Here is a 21,365-nt window from a genome sequence, read left to right on the forward strand (position 1 = left end):
ATGCGGCTCCGGAACCGCGGGTTGCAGACCCCTGGTCTATAAGGATTGTATGGACAGGCAGCAGCTCTCCAGAGTTTCAGGTGGGAATCTTTCCTAGCCTTACCTGGAAATGTCGGGATATGAACTGGGGATCTCTTCCATGCAAATCATGTCCCTTCCCCAAAATCATTCAGTGTCCTAAAGGCTACAAGCTGATGGTAAGAAGTGTACAGCCACTAGTTTAGGAGCCCTTGTGGAGAGTATATTAAATAGGTGTTTCCTGTGCAGAATATAGATTTTTATTTGCTATTCGGTTGTACAGTTGCTTTTGTTACAAGAAGAAGAAGGAAGAGTTTGGATTTGATATCCTGCTTTATCACTACCCCAAGGAGTCTCAAAGCGGCTAACATTATCCTTTCCCTTCCTCCCCCACAACAAACACTCTGTGAGGTGAGTGGGGCTGAGAGACTTCAGAGAAGTGTGACTAGCCCAAGGTCACCCAGCAGCTGCATGTGGAGGAGCAGGGAAGCGAACCCTGTTCACCAGATTATGAGTCCACCGCTCTGAACCACTACACCACTCAGCCTCTGCCTTCATGGCTAACCAGTGCTAGAGAGCTGTGCCAATGCCTTTCCTGTAACAAAATGCAGAGGTTGGGCAATATAAAGGCTGGACTTTCTCTCCAACCTGTGATATCTTTTGTGCTGGTAGTTCCAGGGTGTGAGTTTGGTGGGAGGTATTCTAGGTCAAGAATAGCCAACACAGTGCCTTCCTAATGTTGGACTATTGACTCCTATCATCCGTGACCACTGACAATTTTGGCTGAGGCTGATGGGAGCTGGGATTCCAACTCCATCTAAAATGCACCATGTTGGCTACTATTCTAGCTGGATTCAATGGGGCCCATAAGCATTACATTGTCTATCCCTGGTATTGTGCAATTTCGTATGCTGTGTATTCTGTGTTCTAGTTAGTTTTCATTTCCAGTATAGGCAGCAACCATTTTAGGCACATCCAATTGATATGCAGGCCCTTTGGGACCCGGACGAGGGCACAACAGAAGTGGGGCAGGCCATGCTTATATGTGCTCTGCTGACCCGTGGAACCCCCCGCCAAATAGTTGCCGCTTGTATGCACAATATGTGCATGTATAAAATACATGTTTTTGTTTAGTGCGATTATGCAAAACGGAAAGGATGAGAATCAGTTTCTACTACCTAATACAGCAACAATAATTTTATTATTTATATGTTGCCCATCTGACTGGGTTTCCCCAGCCACTCTGGGCAGCTCCCAACAAAATCATAAAAACTCAACGAAACCTCAAACATTAAAAACTTCCCAGTACAGGGCTGCCTTCAGATGTCTTCTAAGTCATATAGTTGTTTATCTGTTTGACACCTGATGGGAGGGTGTATTCTTTTTGCCCTGTCTCCTCAAAACGGGTAGGGGTGGAGAAATTGCCAGGAAGAACAATAGACAGGACCTTGCATCAGCATACCTGAGGGTTGTCACATGGCTAAAATGGATCAGTTGTGGTCTCTTATGACAATAGCAAAAGCACCCTCGAAAGAGAATCTCCAAGCAATGACCATGATGCTAACATAAGTTATTGTTTGGACAGCAAGCTGCTGCTGCTTTTCTTTTAAGACAGTCAATGAAAATTGTTCTTAATTAAGTGTGAAAGGTACTGTCCTTGTGTGGACTGCCAGTTAACGACATGACAAGCTCTGGTAAATCTGGCTTAGCTGGCCAGCTTAAAACTGAAAAATTATCCCTCTGGTCTATTGGCTAACATCAAGGAGCCTCTTCTTCGCCGCCTCTTGTGATTCCCAAAATGAAAATGGAATAATTTCTTTTAACAAAACAATTGTAGACATTTGGGACTCACTTTTGTTGCAGAAATCAATCCTTTTTTTAATCCAAGACAATTACCAGAGACACCAGACCTTCTCTAAGAACAGACTGTTACTGGATGGTTAACACGTTCCGGTCAGCTAGCACTGCTAAAAAGGAACTTGGTTATTTTCCCTTTGCCTTTAAAAAAAAATTCCGAAAGAAATATGTGTGACTTTTCTTGGAAGATCTACTTAGGAGTCTGGATATTCATATTGATTGAAGGGGAATTTCAAGCATTTGCAGGTAAGAAAATACTCCTGTTTTCTGCCATCCTCTGAACTGTCTTTGAATCTTATGTTTACAAAAAAAAATGTTTTAGAGTGAGAGAAAATAGGGTTACATGTATACAGAGTCAGACCAATTTCAACAAGGTTTGTAGCTGGAAATTAGTAATGGGCCATTATATGTCCACATCTAGCATATTTCACTGAAATATATACATGCTGAGGTAATTGAAAAACTGAGTATCTGTTTTGCATTAATGTTAATGTAGCAACTTTTGTGGCAATAGGGCTTCACTCTACAATTAATAATGTTTCCCATCTCCCATACCATCTGCCTATAGATTTTCACCCACGAGGCTGCTATATGGTCTTTTAAGCAGTTACAGTTATCTATTCAGTTTGATATCACATAACACTTTTATATTGGCCGTAGCTGCTGTCTTTCAGTTACTGGACTGTTCAACTGTTTAGATACCCCCCCCCCATCTAATTTTCCAAGTTAAAATGATTATTCCTGCACTTGTAGAAGGAAGTCATTTGAGGTGCATCACATGAATGGAAAAAAATGTGATTGGTTCCCAGATACAAAATTTAATACAACATGACTTGAACACATCAGCCGTCCACTTGATAATAACTCCTTTGTGAAATCAGATACAAAAATGGTGGCAGGTTTAATGTGTTTTTGTCTTTTGTCAGTCGCAGGATGTTGTAAACGGGTTTAAAATAAATTGCTGCAAGCCCTGTAACATGGAGTAATTTTGTCTTACAATGTGTGAGATGTGACACTTGATCACTGGTCTTCAACTGTTGGGTTGGGACCCACTTCAGAGTCACAGCCTGATCTAAGATGGGTCACAGCAGCTGTGCTACCAACTTACCAATATATAGTAAAGAAAAAAAGAAATGGCCCATCAAATATATTAAAGGTGGGTCCTCCTGGGTCTGCAAAAGTTGAAGACTTCTACACTAGTCCATGTCTCTGTGAGAAAGGACTTGGCAGAACATGATGTATCTACACCTAAGCAATGATATAATGTCTTTGCAATAGGGTAAAGCAGTTGCATTTATACTTTCCTGGTGTAGCATTCACTCAATACAACCAATATAACCTTAAAATATATTTGGGGGAAATGTAGAAAACAAACTTAGTGAAGATAGCCTCCTTTGAAATATAGACCATTATTTGGTGTTGTCCATTATATTGGTGTGCTAAGTGAAAACAATAACGAACGAGTTAGATTTCTTTAGCTAGGCTTACACTGAAGATTTACTTTTTTATTTGCAACCACCTTAGAGTGACATAGTAAGAACAAGAGAATAATGGTGCATGTTGGATAGTTATTAAAATATAGCACCAAACAGGAAGGGCAGGAGCCAGAACCTTCTGTCTTTATTAGCACCTATGTTACTTGAATGAATATAGAAATAAGCATACACAAAACAAATTAGTTTGGTTAAATGTTATGGATCAGATCCATACAAAGTTAATTGAACTTAGGTCTATTTAAATTATTGGGGCTTAAGCTGAGTCAGGATTGATTTGTGCCATTAATTTCAATGGGACTTTAGTTCAACTTATTGAGGATGATGTCCAATGTTCATCATACTCAGAGTAGACCCATTAATCTAAATGGGTCTGATTTTGAGTATGCTTAACAACTTTAGTCTAGATCCATCTCTGCATCTATTTATTTAACTGAAACTCAGTGGTATTGTGCAATATATGTGCAGCTACTTAAAGAGATTTGTTTGTGATGTAATTTTGCAGAAGAAACCTATTCAGCTACAGAGGACATAGAAGCCAAGGAGCCTACATCAGATCTTCCACCAAATGGCTGGCGATCAGTTAGAAGCTTTCCCCAGTTTCCAGATTCTAAGCATCTTCTTGATTTCAGGGAATCTGAGAAATTCAGCAGACGCTTGTTGCGAAGAAAGAGATCAATTTTCTTTCCTACTGGAGTTAAAGTGTGTCCAGATGAGTCTGTTGAGCAGGCTATTGCTAACCATCTGAAATACTTCAAACTCAGAGGTAAGTGAGTGTTGTAAGGTGGAGACCAACTTTCTTGCAAATCAGTGCATTTAGTAGGGAGGCGAACCCTAGATGTCTGGTGAATAACTGATCAAAAAACTGAATTAAAAGTTTCAAGAAGTTTCTTGAGACTTCTGATCAATTAGATACATGTGCAAACCTATTGTCTCCGGGAATTGTAAGCTTACTAAAAGAGGCCCATGCATGCTTATCAAGGAAATGATGTCATAAAATATGTAGAGATAGTGAGTTTAGACCCATCCCTGCAAGGAGAAGATGGAGATAGAAAAGATCGTAGATACAGACTGAAACTGTACAAGCATTGGAAATGTTCAGACTAGGCTCAAAGTCTTTATGTGGGTGTTTAAGGTTAACATGTCTGCTACGGCTAGAGGTGTAACCAGTTTGGAGGTGGTTTGTGATCATACTGTTGCTGTAAAGTGTACAAAATGTCAGGGTCCACTGTGAAAGGCCTTTGCAAGACTAAGAAAGCTGTCTTTACGTGGCAAACGTCAGGCATGCAACAGCACTTTTGAAGTTCCCTTCGCTAAAATCAAACCCCTCACCATGCCGCCCAATATGTCACTTGTACAGATCAGAGAAGTTTCAGAGGCAACCCATAATGCACTGCCAGCTGTTGAGAGGGTAAAATGCAATTGAGTACACATTGAAATATGAGAACTGACCTCAACAAGGTTTATTTTAGCTCACATCTCAGTGACAATTGGTCTTCTGTGCCTGCCTGTGTGAAATTGGCCTTTGCTCTAAATATTTGTTCCCTGGTAGCCTCACAGCTGGAACCAATTTGCAAATCTCTTGTCAGTCTCCCCACAGAAGCAGAGCACTGGACAACACACAGCAAGGGGTACCATTTAGAGAGGAGCATGGGGGGGGGGAATCCATTTGCTCTTGAATTTCAGGCCACATAACATTATTTGTCAAGAGCCCCTATTTGCAGGGTTATTTCCCTCTAACATTTCGGATATCAAATTATGGACACTCCCATGTACTTACGGTTAGCATGTTTAAGATATGTGTTCTTTGCAAAATTCTGGTATGAAATGGCATGATCTAAACCTCCTGCCCTCATACATTGGGATGTATTCATGAGATCCCATGCTTCTCTAGATTTTGCAGTGCAGTTCTTGACACAAAAAGCATACCAAAATGTGCTTTAAAATTCATGTTTTGAAAAATGCGTATTTTGTGGGGAATGCATTCAAAATGGGTAACATAAACTAAACCACAAGGAATCATTATGATTGTAGGAAAGTATATTGAACAAAGTTCCTCACTCAACATTGGGTTTTTAATCGAAGGAGGATTGTATAGTCTAGCATTTGAACTATGCACCTTTCACCTCCTACCAGTCCTCTTTCTCTGCCACTACTATTAGATAAGCTTAAGGATGCTGACAAGGTTTTCCTTTCTTGCGTAGAGGAATGCCTTGCTATGGGTGGGGAAGGTTAGAGGGAGGCTCCTTTAAGAGCCTTTCTGCATCAGGCCTAAAGCCCATTTAGTCCAGCATCTTGTTCTCACAGTGACCAATCAAGATGCCTGTGGGAAGCCTGCAAGCAAGACCTGAGCAGAGCAGCATTCTCCTCACTTGTGAGTACCAGGCAACTGGTACGGCATCTGATATTGGAGGTAGAATGTAGCCAATGTGGCTAGCAGCCATTGACAGCCGTACCCTCCCATTAATTCGCCTATTCCTCTTTTAAAGCCATCCTAGCTGGTGGCTGGCACTACCACTTTATGGGAGCAAATTCCATAGTTCTAGTTTTGCACTGTATGATGCGGTGCTTTATTTTGTCTGACTGAAATCTTACAGCATTCAGTTTCACTCGATGCCCTCATGTTCTAGAACTAAGAGGGAGTAAAAACCGTTTATGCACTCCTCTTAACTTAACTTTTCATCTTAGGTGAATTATTCCACCCCCTTCTCCTTCTGCGTACACTCTGTACCTTTAAAGTATCTCTCATTCTTTCCCTCAAAGAATTCCAGGCACTGTTGTCTACCCCTCACAGAGTTACAGTTCCCAGCATTCTTTAACATCCACCCACACACGCAGTCAAGAGCTAGAGGATTCATATGTGCTGCCAGAAAAGTTAATCTTATTGGTTTAAAATTTCTAATTTAAGCAACCCACCCCCTTAAAGCTGGCAATTGTAGAGGCATCCCGCATTAATTTTTTCACTACCCTCTTGAGTAACCAACAATTGCACATTTGTCTGTGGGGTTTTAAAAGAAGATAGTTTGCCTGAGTCAATATACTACTAGTTGCCGTACATGATTCAACCCTTAAGAAGTACAAATGGGATTATGGCTGGATTACATCTGAGCACTGCTCATTTACACAAATGACCAAGCAAGCTACGCCACCCCCCATGTAAGCATCCCATACCTGTCATGTGCTGTCCCTCCAGTTAACCTAGCAAATCCCTTTCTATAGAATGAGACGTAATAGGCTAAATCACTCTTACTGCTGGGAAAGATAAATAGCTCTTGGAACAATAAAACCCATGCCAAACGAGCGCTTCCTGAAAACAATCATGCCTCTTGTAAGAAACAAAATCAGTCGTACAGTTTCAGAAAGAGAATGTGATAAAAGCATTTGGTAGAAACAACAATATTTATAACAGAAAACTATTCTCAAATAAGGTACTCATAGATGTAAAGATGAAAAAGAACAGGTCACAGAAGAGTTCAGGATCGATGAGAGGGAGTTGTATTATACATCCTTGGTGAGTGTCATGGGCACTGTCCAATAGGTGCTTGTGATTCTTGCAGAAACATATTTCAAATAGTACTCCAATTTTTGATTGCCTTAATAGCTGGGGGAAAAAATCATATTTTCCTATTGACTATACTGAGGTTTGAGTAATGGGCAAAATGTAGTATCTGAAACAGAAGCTTGTCATGCCAATGAAAAACAACTTCACATTTCCCATGTGAAAGTCCTCATCTACTGTAGTAGATGTACAGTAGACTTTAGACTGTGTATTTCAGCCCAACAAAGTCAATTTATATAGCTTGTACCAACATGTTAACTTTTGCATTGCTAACTTTTTTGTAAACTGCTTTGAGGTCTTATTACAATCAAGCAGTATATAAATTTTGTTAAAGAGATAAATAAATACTGACAATCTAGGCTGTTCAAAGGGATCCAGCTGCAATAGATGCTTTAGCTATCCATTATTAGCCAATATGTGAGACAAGTTGCTGCAAAATCAGCTTTAGGGTTTACTAATCCTGGCCAGGGTTTGTGCATGTGTGGGTGGTGCGGGTGTTGCTTTTGGACCAGCTGCTGACAGAGGAAGATGCAAAGCCAGCTCCTTTTCTTCCTCTGCTGTTTTTCAAGCTTTACATCAGAAATGAGGAATCCAAGGCCTCTCCAAATATTGTTGGACTTCAACTCACATCAACCCCAGCCACTATGGCCGGCGGTCAGGGGTGATGGAAGCTGGAGTCTAACGGCATTTGGAGGGTCACAATCTCCCAAACCCTGCTTTAGGTGCACAGAAAGAGTATGAGCTAGGCTTGAGCCCCTGACCCACTGAAACCCACCGGTTTTCCCCTCAGAGCTGCTCAAATGCATTCTGTGGCCTGGAGGCCCTACTCAGGCACCAGTATGTTTTATTTCAACAGCTGATAGTGCTAATTGATACCTACCTCTTGTTGACTATATACAGTGGTACCTCAGGTTACATACGCTTCAGGTTACAGACTCCGCTAACCCAGAAATACTACCTCCGTTTAAGAACTTTGCTTCAGGATGAGAACAGAAATCGTGCTCTAGTGGCACGGTGGCAGCAGCAGGAGGCCCCATAAGCTAAAGTGGTGCTTCAGATTAAGAACAGTTTCAGGTTAAGAATGAATTAAGTCCGCTGTATGTCCAACCACCCGAGTAGAATGCTACAGAAGTTTACTCAGCAGCTTAGGTTCAAAATATGCTTCTGTGTTGAACTGGTTGTGGTTTTCATGATACCACACAACTCTCTTTAAGGTGGGGTTCAGTGGTTTGCAAAATCACAGACTGCTGGTAAGCAGGGAAGTGGCTAATTGCACCTCTTTCAACCATGCTAATGCTTTAAACATCCTTAGAGTAATAAGATTCTCTTTCATATTTCAGTATTGCTCAGTGTGCACAATAAGAATTTCTATCGATAACGTGTTTCGTTTTCCCGTGTGGTGGAAGCATATAAGTCTGGTTTTTGTGGGTTTCCCTGGCACAGCAGAAGGTGCACTGACTTCCTGAAGCTTTATCCTTTCTGTCCACCAGAGAGGACATACCTTGCTAAGTTCATGTTTGGCTAATGCAATAAGAACCTACAGATGGTGCCGAGCTTTTGAGACTGGACTCAGTGGGGTGGCTGCTGTCACACTAACTAACTGGAAGGACGGATATTAAATCCCTAAGCTAGCAAGAGCTGATTGAGGCAGTTAAAAGGAAGAACAGCTTGCATTCAGATACCGTAGCCTTGCCTAATTCATTTTTTAAATGAAACCTCAATTAAAAGGGGATGAGGCATCGTAATCAAGAGGACTAGGAGCATGAAACTATTAAAGAAAACAACAGGGGTCCTTAGCAAGAAAATTGGTCTGTGTTAAATAAAATTGCCATTAATTAACATTTGCAATTACTGCAAGTGTCAGAGTAGCCAGACCATTGTCTACTGGCATTTGAAAACTTAGCAGAAGCAGACACCAGTCCTTTACCACAGTCTTCTCTTCACCTCCATATCATTCCCTTTTTCCTGCACTCAGTGCCCTGTTTGTCCATATTGCTCCCTCCCCGTAAGACGAACTGGATCACTTGCTAGAATTGTAAACAGATGAAGCCAAATATTATTTAGTGTTCTTATATTGTTCTTTCTCCAAACCTTTATTAGGCATTGCAGATATAAACCACCTTAAAGCATCCATATACAAAAAAATTAAAATATATACAAAGAAACAGCCATATAAGACATGTTGTTGTTGTTTAGTCGTGTCTGACTCTTCGTGACCCCATGGACCAGAGCCACACCAGGCACTCCTGTCTTCCACTGCCTCCCGCAGTTTGGTCAAACTCATGCTGGTAGCTTCGAGAACACTGTCCAACCATCTCGTCCTCTGTCGTCCCCTTCTCTTTGTGCCTTCCATCTTTCCCAACATCAGGGTCTTTTCCTGGGAGTCTTCTCTTCTCATGAGGTGGCCAAAGTATTGGAGCTTCAACTTCAGGATCTGTCCTTCCTGTGAGCACTCAGTGAGCACTCATATACTGTAGTAATTTCTGTTCTTGTTAGATGAGCTTTGGGCTGCATGCACATTACTGCCGTAAAATGCATTTTGTTGTTCTTTTTCTCAATTTGGATCAAAGCTGTTTTGGGGGAAAGCCCATCAAAATGGAGTATTTCATAAGAAGCAAGAGGATAGATATTAGATGGATGTGGATTGTGGCTAATGTCATGCGTACATCGCTTCCCAAAACAGAAGTCAGAGTGCACTTGATGCAGAGTAAACAGGGGTGTGTTTAAAGCCTTGGTTTCCCAAACTTTTCTGGTGGACTATTCCCACACACTGAAGCCCTGTTCTCTACCTGTCTTTCTTTAATTATTGTCACAACATACCCCCCCCCCGATGATTGAAAATTGCCGCCGTTCAGTATAGAACCAAACATGAGACACCTTGGAAAGGAGGTGCTGGTGTTGAGCAAGACTATTTCTTGAAGGTAGCGCTACTTCCGCTGTGAAGGTGAGGAGATCAGAGCCCCTGTACTTTTTAGGATTTGTGTAGTGGATGACATTATTTTAGGAGGTGCCTCATTATGCCGCTTGCTCTCCCCTTCCTTGGCCTTCAGCCCCAAAGTCTGGCCCTGATGGTATCATTGCATCAGCATTAGCGCTGAAAGAAATTTTAGAGAATATCAAAATGTTCCTGAGCATGTTACTTGCAAACTGTTGCATTTGTATTCTCCTCTACCATTAATGATATTATTGGTTTGAGGGATATATATATATGGGGGGGGGGGTAATAATGATTTTATTAAGGTTTGGTTTCTGTGGTTTCATATTGCCACAGAGTTCAGCCACAAGAGTAATTTTTGAACAGTGTCCCGTGAAGTTAAATCCCAAAAACAAGTTTTTTTAAAATAAGTGTTTAAAATGAAAAACCTCCAGTTTCTGAAATGCCAGATTTTGAAGTTGTATTTCAGTTCTACTCTTCAGCTATTGCAACTCAAATTTGCCTGTGATGTATCAGTCTCAGTGCGACAAAAATATAGCTTTCAAATAGGAAGCCACAGTCCCTCCTCAAATGCCAATATAAAGAGGCAGATACCTTACAGCGCCTATTTCAAACACTACTTCAATCTATAACCTCCTACAGGAAATTTATTGCAGTTGCCAAACCCATCTACAACAGGCCCAAGTTATCTGTCTGGAGGTCAAGTTAATGAAAGCAGTCTGTTTATAACTGCTTAATAAGGAAGAAGAGTGCGGCATTTATCGACTCATCGTTATGTGAGCTACATTTAGCACATACCAAAGATTACAGAAATAACAATAATAAATTACTAATACATGACTGACTTGATGCAGACAGTAAAGATGTAATGTAAATGTCTATGTTTATTTAAAATAAAATGGTATAAGCTAATTTCAAAAGCTCCTTATCTTTAGGGAAAATAGGAAGGAAAAGCACAATTGATGTAAATGAACATAAAAATATAGGCGGTATAATTTTTTGTGTTGAATAAAATTTGGGTTTTATGGTCGTTGATACTATAAAGGCTTGCACTGTCTTTGAAATTAAGTCCAGGGAGTATCCAGCATAGAGTTGTCCCAACCCCCACCTTTCTAAGCTGATTGACGAAAACCACTTTCCTGAGACTAGTTCAAGGTCATCCTTTTCTGCCAGGGCCTGCTTCTGCCTCTTAAGACTTTCACTGAAACAAACCCCATCCCACTTGTCCTCCCTTCTCTGTGTAACCTCGGAACAAGGTTGTGGCTAGCATGCTGGAATGTTGGTACAGTACAGTGGTACCTCGGGTTAAGAACTTAATTCGTTCTGGAGGTCCGTTCTTAACCTGAAACTTCTTAACCTGAGGTACCACTTTAGCTAACAGGGCCTCCCACTGCCACCGCGTGATTTCTGTTCTCATCCTGAAGCAAAGTTCTTAACCCGAGGTACTATTTCTGGGTTAGCAGAGTCTGTAACTGAAGCATCTGTAACCTGAAGCGTCTGTAACCCGAGGTACCACTGTACTTGATTTTTGTAGGCTAAATCCTCTTCATTCTCCCCACCCTTCCAATTTCTCCCCCTCTTTCCTCTAAGCAACAAGAAAGAACCTTCCTCTTTCTTTTTTTAATCTTAGGTTGCAGAGCATAATGCGACCAACTATAATGTGCTCAGATGAATGGCGGAAGGGGTAGGTAGAGGTGGGGGAGAGAGAGCTTTGCGGTTACAAACCGCAGAGCTAACAAGAGCCTGCTAAGAGAGCATTTCAGTGCTGAGTGCTGCTGCAGTTTCATTCCCTTCTCACTACGCTCCTGTAGCCACTGGACAACTCCGATCCATTCTGCTGAGAAGTGCAAGAGGAATATTTCAATGGCTGTACCTGGACTCTCTAGAGTAATTCTGTCCTCCCTCTCCAGAAAGGCATGTAGGAAGCATTCATGGGGGCCACCCCTTTTTATCCTTGCAACAGTTCTACTAGGTAAGTTAGGCAGAAATGTGGTGGACTGGCCCAAGCTCTGACTTAGACGATCTGTGCTCCCCAATCCAAATCCCGCACACTGAATATAGGTCCTGATGCTAGCAGTTGTTAACGTGAGAAAACAACTTTGCAGCCCCCCATTTCCAGGGGCTGAGCGACCTTCTAGATTAGAATGGCAGGAAGTAGTAGTGAGGCTGTATCAGGAAGGTGGAACCACTAAAAACCAGGTTTACCCCCCTCACAAAAGTGATCCAACCCACCATTGGATTTGAAGCATGGTCTCTATGCTCAGAGGCAGTATACTGCTGCTCCGAAATGATTTTTTTATAATAAAAGTTAACAATTCAATGAATGAAGAGGTGTAAGACCTGGAGTGGGATTTAACTGTGGCAACCCACCAGCGCAGCAGCTACACTGCTAGGAAGAGCCCTGTTCTAGCACAGGGCAATAAAATAAAAAAGGTAAAGGACCCTGACGGTTAAGTCCAGTCAAAGGCGACTATGGGGTTGCAGCGCTCATCTCACTTTCAGGCTGAGGGAGCTGGTGTTTGTCCACAGACAGCTTTCCAGGTCATGTGGCCAGCATGACTAAACCACTTCTGGTGTAACAGGAACCAGAGTGCACAGAAATGCTGTTTACCTTCCCGCCACAGCGGTACCTATTTATCTACTTGCATTGGCGTGCTTTCGAACTGCTAGGTTGGCAGGAGCTGGGACAGAGCAATGGGAGCTCACGCTGTCATGCGGATTCAAATCACCGACCTCCTGATCGGCAAGCCCAAGAGGCTCAGTGGTTTAGACTACAGCGCCACCCACGTCCTATAGGGCTATAGCTGGATCCAACAGGCAGCTTGGGCCAGCTGAAGTGTTCTGCTGTTTTAACCGATCATGCACTGTTTTGTACTGCTATGCTACTTCTGCTTGCACAACAAACATATATTGCACAGCAGTGTCTGCTTTCCCACTTCTTGCAGTAAAAGACAATGGATTTTACCCCTGGACATCCCCCCCCCAGCTGAAAACAGGATGTGAGACTAGATGAGTGGTCTGATCAAGCAGATCAATCATAGAATTGGGAGTTGGGAGAAATCTTAGACGTCTTCTTGTCCAGCCCTGCTCAGTGCAGGATCTGCAATGCATTATGGGACTTATGTTATCCCTGAGAGGTGGTTCCCCAGCATCTGCTTAAATACCTCCAGTGAACGAGTGATCGCTACCTCTCAAGGCTGTCTGTTTCATTGCTGAACAGTTTTTACCATTAGGAACTTTCTCCTAACGTTTGGGTGAACTGTTTCCTCGCAGTTTCTGCTCATTGGGGCCATTCTTGCCTCCCAGAGCAACCAAGTTCAAGTCTGTTTCATTGTCTGCATGACAACCTGTGATGGTAGTGCACAATAATAATACTTTTAATTTTTTCTTTTGCAGTGTGCCAGGAAGCAGTATGGGAAGTCTTCAAAACATTCTGGGATAGGCTCCCAGGACACGAAGAGTACCAAAATTGGCTGCATCTCTGTGAAGAAGAAACTATGAGTATATTTGAGATGGGCACCAACTTCAGCCAGTCTGAGGAGCATCAAAGCCTCATAATGAAGGTAGGTAAGGGAACAGATTAAAAATCTCTCAGCCAGAAGCCTTTGACTAGTAAGAAAGACCAAAATGTTATTTTGCTGGTTCGACTTTTATTAAACGCCTTGAAATGGAAGTAGTTCACACAATTAAATTCCAGTAACGCTTGCTTAGCTTTCTGAAGTTTTACAAAGATGTCTTTCCTCTTTAGCTTATTGCTTATTATTATTATTATTATTATTAGTAGTAGTAGTAGTAGTAGTAGTATACCTCCCTATACACAAATCCCCCCCCCCAAAAAAACTGGCTTCACAAATGCCAGGACTAACAATCCGCAAACTGGTCTGTTTCCATTCCCCAATGTTTTTATATTGATTTTTGTTATTTTTTTGCTGTTTCAATATTGATTTATGTATTAAAAATTATTGTTGCCAAAAGATACATAACCAAAGCAAAGGAGAAGATCCCCAATTATGGGGGTGAAGGAGCCTAAGCCATCTAATGAAGATTTTGGAGATACTGGGTAGAATTCAATGTTGCTTGTATATTGTATTTTATTGCATTACAATTTGAATTCCATAGAATTCACATTGTCATACAGCATAAGAAGTAAAAGCAATAAAGTGCAATTAAAATAAATATGAGTATTTAATGCAATGGATGTGCTCCCATCTTCAACCATCTTCAGCCATGCAGGGGACCACCTGAGTGATGTTCACAGTCAGTACACTGATTTGTTTGCCACTCTGGGCAGCTTCTAACAAAGATTAAAAACTTTAAAAACTTCCCTGAACAGGGCTGCCTTCAGATGTCTTCTAAATGTCAGGTAGTTGTTTATCTCTTTGACATCTGATGGGAGGGTGTTCCACAGGGTGGGCGCCGCTACCAAAAAGGCCCTCTGCCTGGTTGCCTGTAGATTTGCTTCTCACAGTGAGGGAACCACCGGAAGGCCCTTGGTGCTGGACCTCAGTGTCCAGGCAGAATGATGGGGGTGGAGACGCTCCTTCAGGTATACTGGGCCAAGGCCGTTTAGGGCTTTAAAGGTCAACACCAACACTTTGAATTGTGCTCGGAAACGTACTGGCTTAGCACTATGTGTGAACCTGGGTGGGGATAAATAATCCAAGCTGGTTTGAATCATCTGTACCTAATTTGCCTTTCAGGCACCTTCAGACAATAAGCTATTCTTGTTTTCTGGCATAGCATGCTTGGGTTGATCTATGGGGAATAGAGACAAATTGGTTTAGGGATTGTTGGTCCTGGCATTTAGACAAAGGTTCAAACTTAACAGGTTTTGTGGTTGCTTCCAACTCTGATTCCATGCTTTTGTTATTCCACTAAGTTTTTCCACTTTCTTCTTAGTGCTCAAAAAACAATAATTCTAAGTGCCTTGTGTGGCAAGGAAGTAAAGAAAAGGTAAAGCTTACCTTCCAGTCAGCTACATTTGTAAGAAAAATAATGTTATGGCATTATCCGGATTTGCAAAGTGATAGCATGGCATGCAAAGGGGGGTATTTTTTAATCATTTTTGCATGTGTCCAAAAGCCTAACCAAAGAATTAGTAATATTTGGCAGTGATTTGAAGTTCTTCCAAAGGGCTATACTAACCAGCCCACTTTCTCATCAGCCAATGCAAAACTTGCTTCTGTCCACCACCCAATCATTGGCTGAGCTAGCACTGGGTGGGTGTGGGACATGGCATGCATAAACTGGGCGGGGGGGGGGGAGAAGACTGGTGCTTTTTTCAATGGGAACATTTTGGTGATGTTCTAATGTTATTTCGGCTAACACAGAGCCCAGGAATGAAACTGGGTAGGGAGGGGTGGAGGGCTACCTAGCCAAAGATCTCAGCACCAAACTAAGATATGAGCATGTGGGCATTATATTAAATAGAAATATTCATTATTATGATAACACATCACTAACTACTGAAGTTTTTTGGGTTTTTTTGCATTTTGAAAACAGTTAATATTTTTAATAGCATGATCGGTATGTATATTACAGCTCCTTGGATATTTGTAGCTCATAGAAATATTTAATCACGTATCTTCAATGTTCAGATGCGCAAGATTAAAGTAATACGGGATCAGAAAGGGGGTTTCCCTAATCCTTAGAGGATTTATTGTCAAAGAACATATTGCAGGAGGAGTTAGCAGCCAGCAGTTCTATTTAGCTGATTGCAGCCTCCGGGAGCTTGTGACCAGGACTTGTAAATAGGGGTTTTTGCTGGGGTGTTTTGAAGGGGAGGCCCAGAGTGCTGTCTCGTGGTGTACCTAGGACCAAGAGACATGGATGGCGAGGGAGCAGCTTCAGTGACTTGCAACATCTGTACCATGTTTGTCTTCCTGTGTGAGAGTACACAAATCCACACCTGCAGTAAGTGCAAGCCTTCTTGGAAGAGAAAGTACGGCAACTTGAGGTCCACCTACCCACACTTTGAGCTGCTGGGCAAGACGAGGAAATTAGTGATAGAGCAGAGTGGACTGTCCTGAAACTGCAATGCACGTGGGGTGCCCCTAGAGAGGAGGGAGATAACCCATTGCAAGAGATAAATCCTCGGAGGAATGTGGCACACCAAAGCAGGACTGTTGGGAGCCATGTTACTGGAGCTGCAGAATCGATTCCATGCCCTCACCCCAGACACTGATTCTGGGCCAATGGAGCAAGGACAGTGGTTGTAGACCTCAGAATATACCCAGGTGGCTGTGGAAGGTACAATGTACAGAATGATTCCTGCTACTCCCCTAGGAGGAAGAGAAATGTGGTGGTAGGTGACACCCTACTGCCTGGCCGACAATTTCATTTCCCAGAAGGTAGAAGAACCAACAAGGGGATTATCTATCTATCCTCACCAACAGGGAGGAACTGATCGACGAAGTGGAAGTACTGGGAAACTTGGGAGGAAGTGATTATGTACTCTTGGGCTTCATGATACAGAGGCAAGGGAAAGTTGAGTGTAGTCAGACATGCACTCTGGACTTTAATAAGGCTGATTTCAAAAAGCTTAAGGAACTACTGGGTGATGGTCAGAAATAAAGTGGTACCTCGGTTTACGAACTTAATCCGTTCTGGAAGTCCGTTCTTAAACTGAAACCATTCTTAAACCAAGGCGCGCTTTCCCTAATGAGGCCTGCCGCCGCCGGTGCCCTTCCACTGTTCGGCTTCTGTTCTTATACCAAGGTAAAGTTTGAAAACTGGGACACTATTTCCGATTTTGCAGAGTTCGTAAATCGAATCATTCGTAAACAGGGCTGTTCTTAAACCGAGGTACCACTGTACTCAAAGAGGAAGGAGTGTAAGATAGATGGGAATTTCTTAAAGGTGTAATATTGTAGCTACGAAGGCAGAAAATTCCAACAATAAAGAAAAGTGGAAGGCATCTAAAGAAGCCAGTGTGACTGCCTAAAGAGCTTACAGATGAGCTGAGATTTAGGAAGGGCATGTAAAAGAAATGGAAGAAAGGGGAAATCACAAAGGAAGACAATGACAAGTTGCCAACAGTTATAGGGAGAAGGTCAGGTGAACCAAAGCTGAGAATGAGCTCAGACATGCAAGAGAGGTTAAAAATAATTTTAAAAGGTTTATTTGGTTATTTTCAAAGCAAGAGAAAGAACAAGCAGGTGATAGGTTCTCTGTATAGAGAAGACAGAGAAATGCTATTGGGTGACAGAGAGAAGGGGGAATTGCTCAACACCTACTTTGCCTCTGTCTTCACCCAATAGGAAAACAGTGCCCAACCTGTTGGTTACTGCAGCCCAATATAGGAAAAGTGGGTAGTAAAGGAACACTTAGCTACGTTAAATGAATTCAAATCTCCAGGGCCTGATGAGCTGCACCCAAGGATACTAAAGGAGCTTGTGGATGTAATCTCAAAGCCTCTATAATCTTTGAGAATTCTTGGAGAACAGGTGAGGTCCCTGCAAACCGGAGGCAGGCAAATGTTGTGCCCATCTTCAAAAAGGAGAAAAAAGAAGACCCGGGTAACTCCTGAGTGGTCAGCTTGATGTCCATACCAGGAAAGGACCTAGAACAGATAATTTAATGGATGGTATGTGAGCTCTTCGAAAAGGATGCTGTGGTTATTAAGACCCAGCATGGATTTCTCAAAAACAAGTAATGCAAAATGAATCTCATTTCTTTCTTTATTATTTTTAATAGAGTTACAAGCTTTGGAGGATGAGGGGATCAGGGGAATACTGTGGATGTAGTATATCTTAATTTCATTAAGGCTTTTGACAAAGTCCCCCATGATATTCTTGCAGATGAACTGGTAAAATGTGGAATGGACGAGTTACCTGTTAAGTGGATTTGTAGCTAGTTGACTGACCCAAACCCAAAGTGTTCTCACTAATGGTTCCTCATGATCCTGGAAAAAAGTGACAAGTGAGGTGCTGCAGGGTTCTGTCCTGGGCCCCTTGTTGTTCAGCATCTTTAAGAAGGATATTAACAAGCTGGAATGTGTGCAGAGGAGAACAACCAATATGGTTCTGCAAGGTTCTGGAAACCAAGTTTTCTAAGGAACAGTTGAGGGAGTTGGGTATGTTTCACCTGGAGAAGCGGAGGCTGGGAGGGGGCATGATAGTCATCTTCAAATATCTAAAGGTCTGTCGCAAGGAAGATGCAGCAAGCTTGGAAGGTGTTTGACTCTCCTTCATTGGCAGTTTTGAAGCAGAGGCTGGATGGCCATCATGGATGATTTAGTTGAGATTCCTGCATTGCGGAAGGTTGAACTAGACGACCCTCAGGGTCCCTTCTAATTTCAAACCCCTTTGGTGTGGCAGTTTTAAGTAAAGCTCAAACTAAATTAATGTTAGTGTTTGGAATTTAACCCTTGATTATTAATATGTAGTTCCGGTAGGGGTATTACCCAAATGACTGCTGTAGGAAATGGCAGCCCTCTTTCTTGTTCCCTCCTTTGCCTACCTTCTATTGAGTTCAATTTCCCTTATGTTCTGGTATCATTATGCTGAGTGTGTCCCTACAGAAGCCTATGGAGAAAACTGGGGGAAGAGAAACAAACATTGTAGTGATGTCAGAGTATATGGTACATTGAATTAGACATTTCAAATAGAGATGTGGAGAATGCAACGTAGAGTTGGCAGTGGCGGTTTTGCATTTTTTTGTAATGTATAGTTCTATCCTTAGTTACGTACAGTTCCACCAGAACTTGAAATAAGCAAATGAAATGGCTTTTCTTCTCCATTCCATATGGTTTCTTGGGTTTTATTGTGCCTCTTTCAAGAATGTTTGCTTTCCTGGCTTGTCCACTCTCTGCCTAGTGATGCACACTCACTGCATTTTATTCATACTCAGTACAATAAGTTTGGGTTCAATATCTTGAGACAAGAATTAACATGGTGGTTTTATTAATTAGCAGAAAACAACAGCCAGTTTTCTGCTGGAGTTTCTTCAAATCCACCTTCACACCATTCGAAAGGGGTCATCTCTAAACTCTCTCCATAATGTTTATTGTAAGGAAATGTCTCTAATGTACTCCAGTCACTGCACACAGGATCAACCTCAGAGAAAACTATGTGTAATTGGGTCAGAAACTGGCAGAGCACAGTGCTGATTGGTTGGAGGCTCATGATGTCACAAACCCATCTTCCCATCACCCTGGGAACAGTTTTTCAATTTTGTGTGCGTGTGTGCTAAAAGTAAATAAAGAAGGCTCCAGATGAACAAATGAACAAACATACAAGCAATTCTTTAAAAAACAGAAGTAGCCTGAAGCATAGTGCCTACTACCTCTGTCAAATAAAAATTGTAAAATAGAGGGGAGAAGTGGTGCTTGCTCTGTGGAAGAGAGAAAAACAATGATTCCTGTTTTTAAGGCACATTTGTGTGCACTTCAAGATTATCTTTAATTCCAGACTTTGGAGCAGAGGCCCAAGATTTTCCAGACATTTCCCTATAACTTTGAGCTTGTTATCACATTAGTATTGCAAGTGGCTTCTTTTGGAAGTCTTTGGCAAAGACTTTCAGACAAGTATGCCAAGGCTCAAGTTAGATATGAACAAGCACGACTTTATCCTTTCCCTCTTTTTAACTAACAACATGTGCAGATGTCTTGTTGTTTATTCACAGTTATATTTACTTGGGATTCATCAACCCAAGCAGCTTAATTTGCCTCAACTTGCAACTCTAGTTTTCAGCCAGGCACTTAGTACTATATTATGCAGACACAGGTTTTCTAGATATGTCTTTTTCACTTTTACTAGTAAACCCTGTCCAGTTTTGTTACAGCTTATGGTTGAAACATATTAGTTTATGTACTTACTGCATGCGTAATAATCATGTAGCATTATCTGTTACTTGTTTATTAGTGAAGCACTTTATGTTACTTGGTTTTTTTTAATATTGAAAAGCATAGACAGCCTTCCCTTTCTTTTAGGGGAGTCATAGGACTCAGCTATACAGCTGCAAATAAAACATTTTAAGTATGTTTTAAATGCAATACACAATGTGACACTAGATAGTGATGGTGAACCATATGGAAAATCCAATGTATTTTTTTAATCTTTTTTTTAAAAGCATTTTCAGAATGGTTTTTATATGTGTTGGAGAGTTGGAAGGCACCCATAGGATTGTCTAGTCCAGCCCTCTGCAATACAGGAATGATAGCAGTTCCCTGTGAAGAGGGATTGATTATGATTTTAACAGGCCTGTTTAGACTGTGACCCTGTATATTTTATGGAATTAGACACAAGGCACTGGCAGGTCCAGTGAAGTAGTTGCAAGCTTACTTTAGTATTCTCGCTGCCAATTCAGAGCCTCTGAGAAGCACACTAAGAACTCAGCCAACCGGAATCTTTTCAGTGGAAAAGGAAGCTTCACACACAGAGACATAGGATTGCCTTAGACAAGAGAGAATTAGTCACCCCTACTCCATTACAAGGGACGCGGGTGGCGCTGTGGGTTAAACCACAGAGCCTAGGGCTTGCCGATCAGAAGGTCGGTGGTTCGAATCCCCACGACAGGGTGAGCTCCCATTGCTCATTCCCTGCTCCTGCCAACCTAGCAGTTTGAAAGCACCTCAAAGTGCAAGTAGATACCGTTCCGGCGGGAAGGTAAACGGCGTTTCCGTGCACTGCTCTGGTTCACCAGAAGCGGCTTAGTCATGCTGGCCACATGACCCAGAAGCTGTACGCTGGCTCCCTCGGCCAATAAATTGAGATAAGCGGCGTAACCCCAGAGTCAGTCACGACTGGACCTAATGGTCAGGGGTCCCTTTACATTTACCCCATCACACACCCACAGCCAGAAACCAATCAGACTGGCAATTGAGTTTTAATCTAAATACGGCAGCAGAACACCATCCTTGACTGCGCTTGAGGGCAACAGGCTAGCTTAGAGGGTATAGTGGCAAGGCCTCAAGCTTTCTTCTCTAACACCTCACTAATATTCCATGCTCTCTCACTGCCTAAGGCAGCTGCCTCACTCAGCCTAAAGGCAGAGCAGGTCCTCCACACACACATAAGCCTTTGCATGCATCTGCTCCCACCACTGAATTGGGAATTCCTTGCAGGCAAGGAAGCTCTCTGTGCATCTTGGGCCAAGGAAGGGAGCACAAAGCATTTTGTTACTGTGCTGGGAAAATGCCCTTAGATACGAAATCCCGAGTTTGCCTGAAACTCATGCACTGAGGGAGCAATGGAAATTGCTCGACTTGAAGGAAACTTTTGGAAGGCAGACATAATACAATTCATTTCTAACTGGTATGCTCTTGGCATCCGTCCATCTCGGGAGACAGTGGAGGAGTGAGACTTAGGGGGTGAAGGCAAACGGTTGGAAGGTTGCAGCACTTGCTGTGGCTGTAGAGAGTGATGCGGGAGAGACATGTTTTGTTGCCGCTGGGGCACCACAGTATTTCTTCTCTCTGTGCTCTTCTCAATGGTTATTCCTCATCTGGTCGCTGCTGTGAGTACACAACCTGCCTGCCTGTCTCCAGACACAGCAGTTGTCT

At 42.2% G+C, this 21,365-nt stretch overlaps 1 protein-coding gene across 1 annotated transcript in view; it reads left to right on the forward strand.

Annotated features, from left to right (window-relative positions):
- Positions 1–119: 119 nt before the first annotated feature.
- IMPG2 (interphotoreceptor matrix proteoglycan 2) overlaps positions 120–21,365 on the forward strand; it is a gene marked incomplete at its 5' end in the record, with an annotated part of 58,544 nt that continues 37,298 nt past the window's right edge. Inside the window, 4 exons of the mRNA XM_083500628.1 lie at positions 120–197; positions 2,064–2,121; positions 3,874–4,134; positions 13,259–13,425. Of these exons, the coding sequence (XP_083356754.1) occupies positions 120–197; positions 2,064–2,121; positions 3,874–4,134; positions 13,259–13,425 (564 nt within the window). The remainder of the gene's footprint in view (positions 198–2,063; positions 2,122–3,873; positions 4,135–13,258; positions 13,426–21,365) is intronic.

Source organism: Podarcis liolepis (genome assembly GCF_965112155.1).
Source record: "Podarcis liolepis genome assembly, chromosome: 4".
Classification (NCBI taxonomy): domain Eukaryota; kingdom Metazoa; phylum Chordata; class Lepidosauria; order Squamata; family Lacertidae; genus Podarcis; species Podarcis liolepis.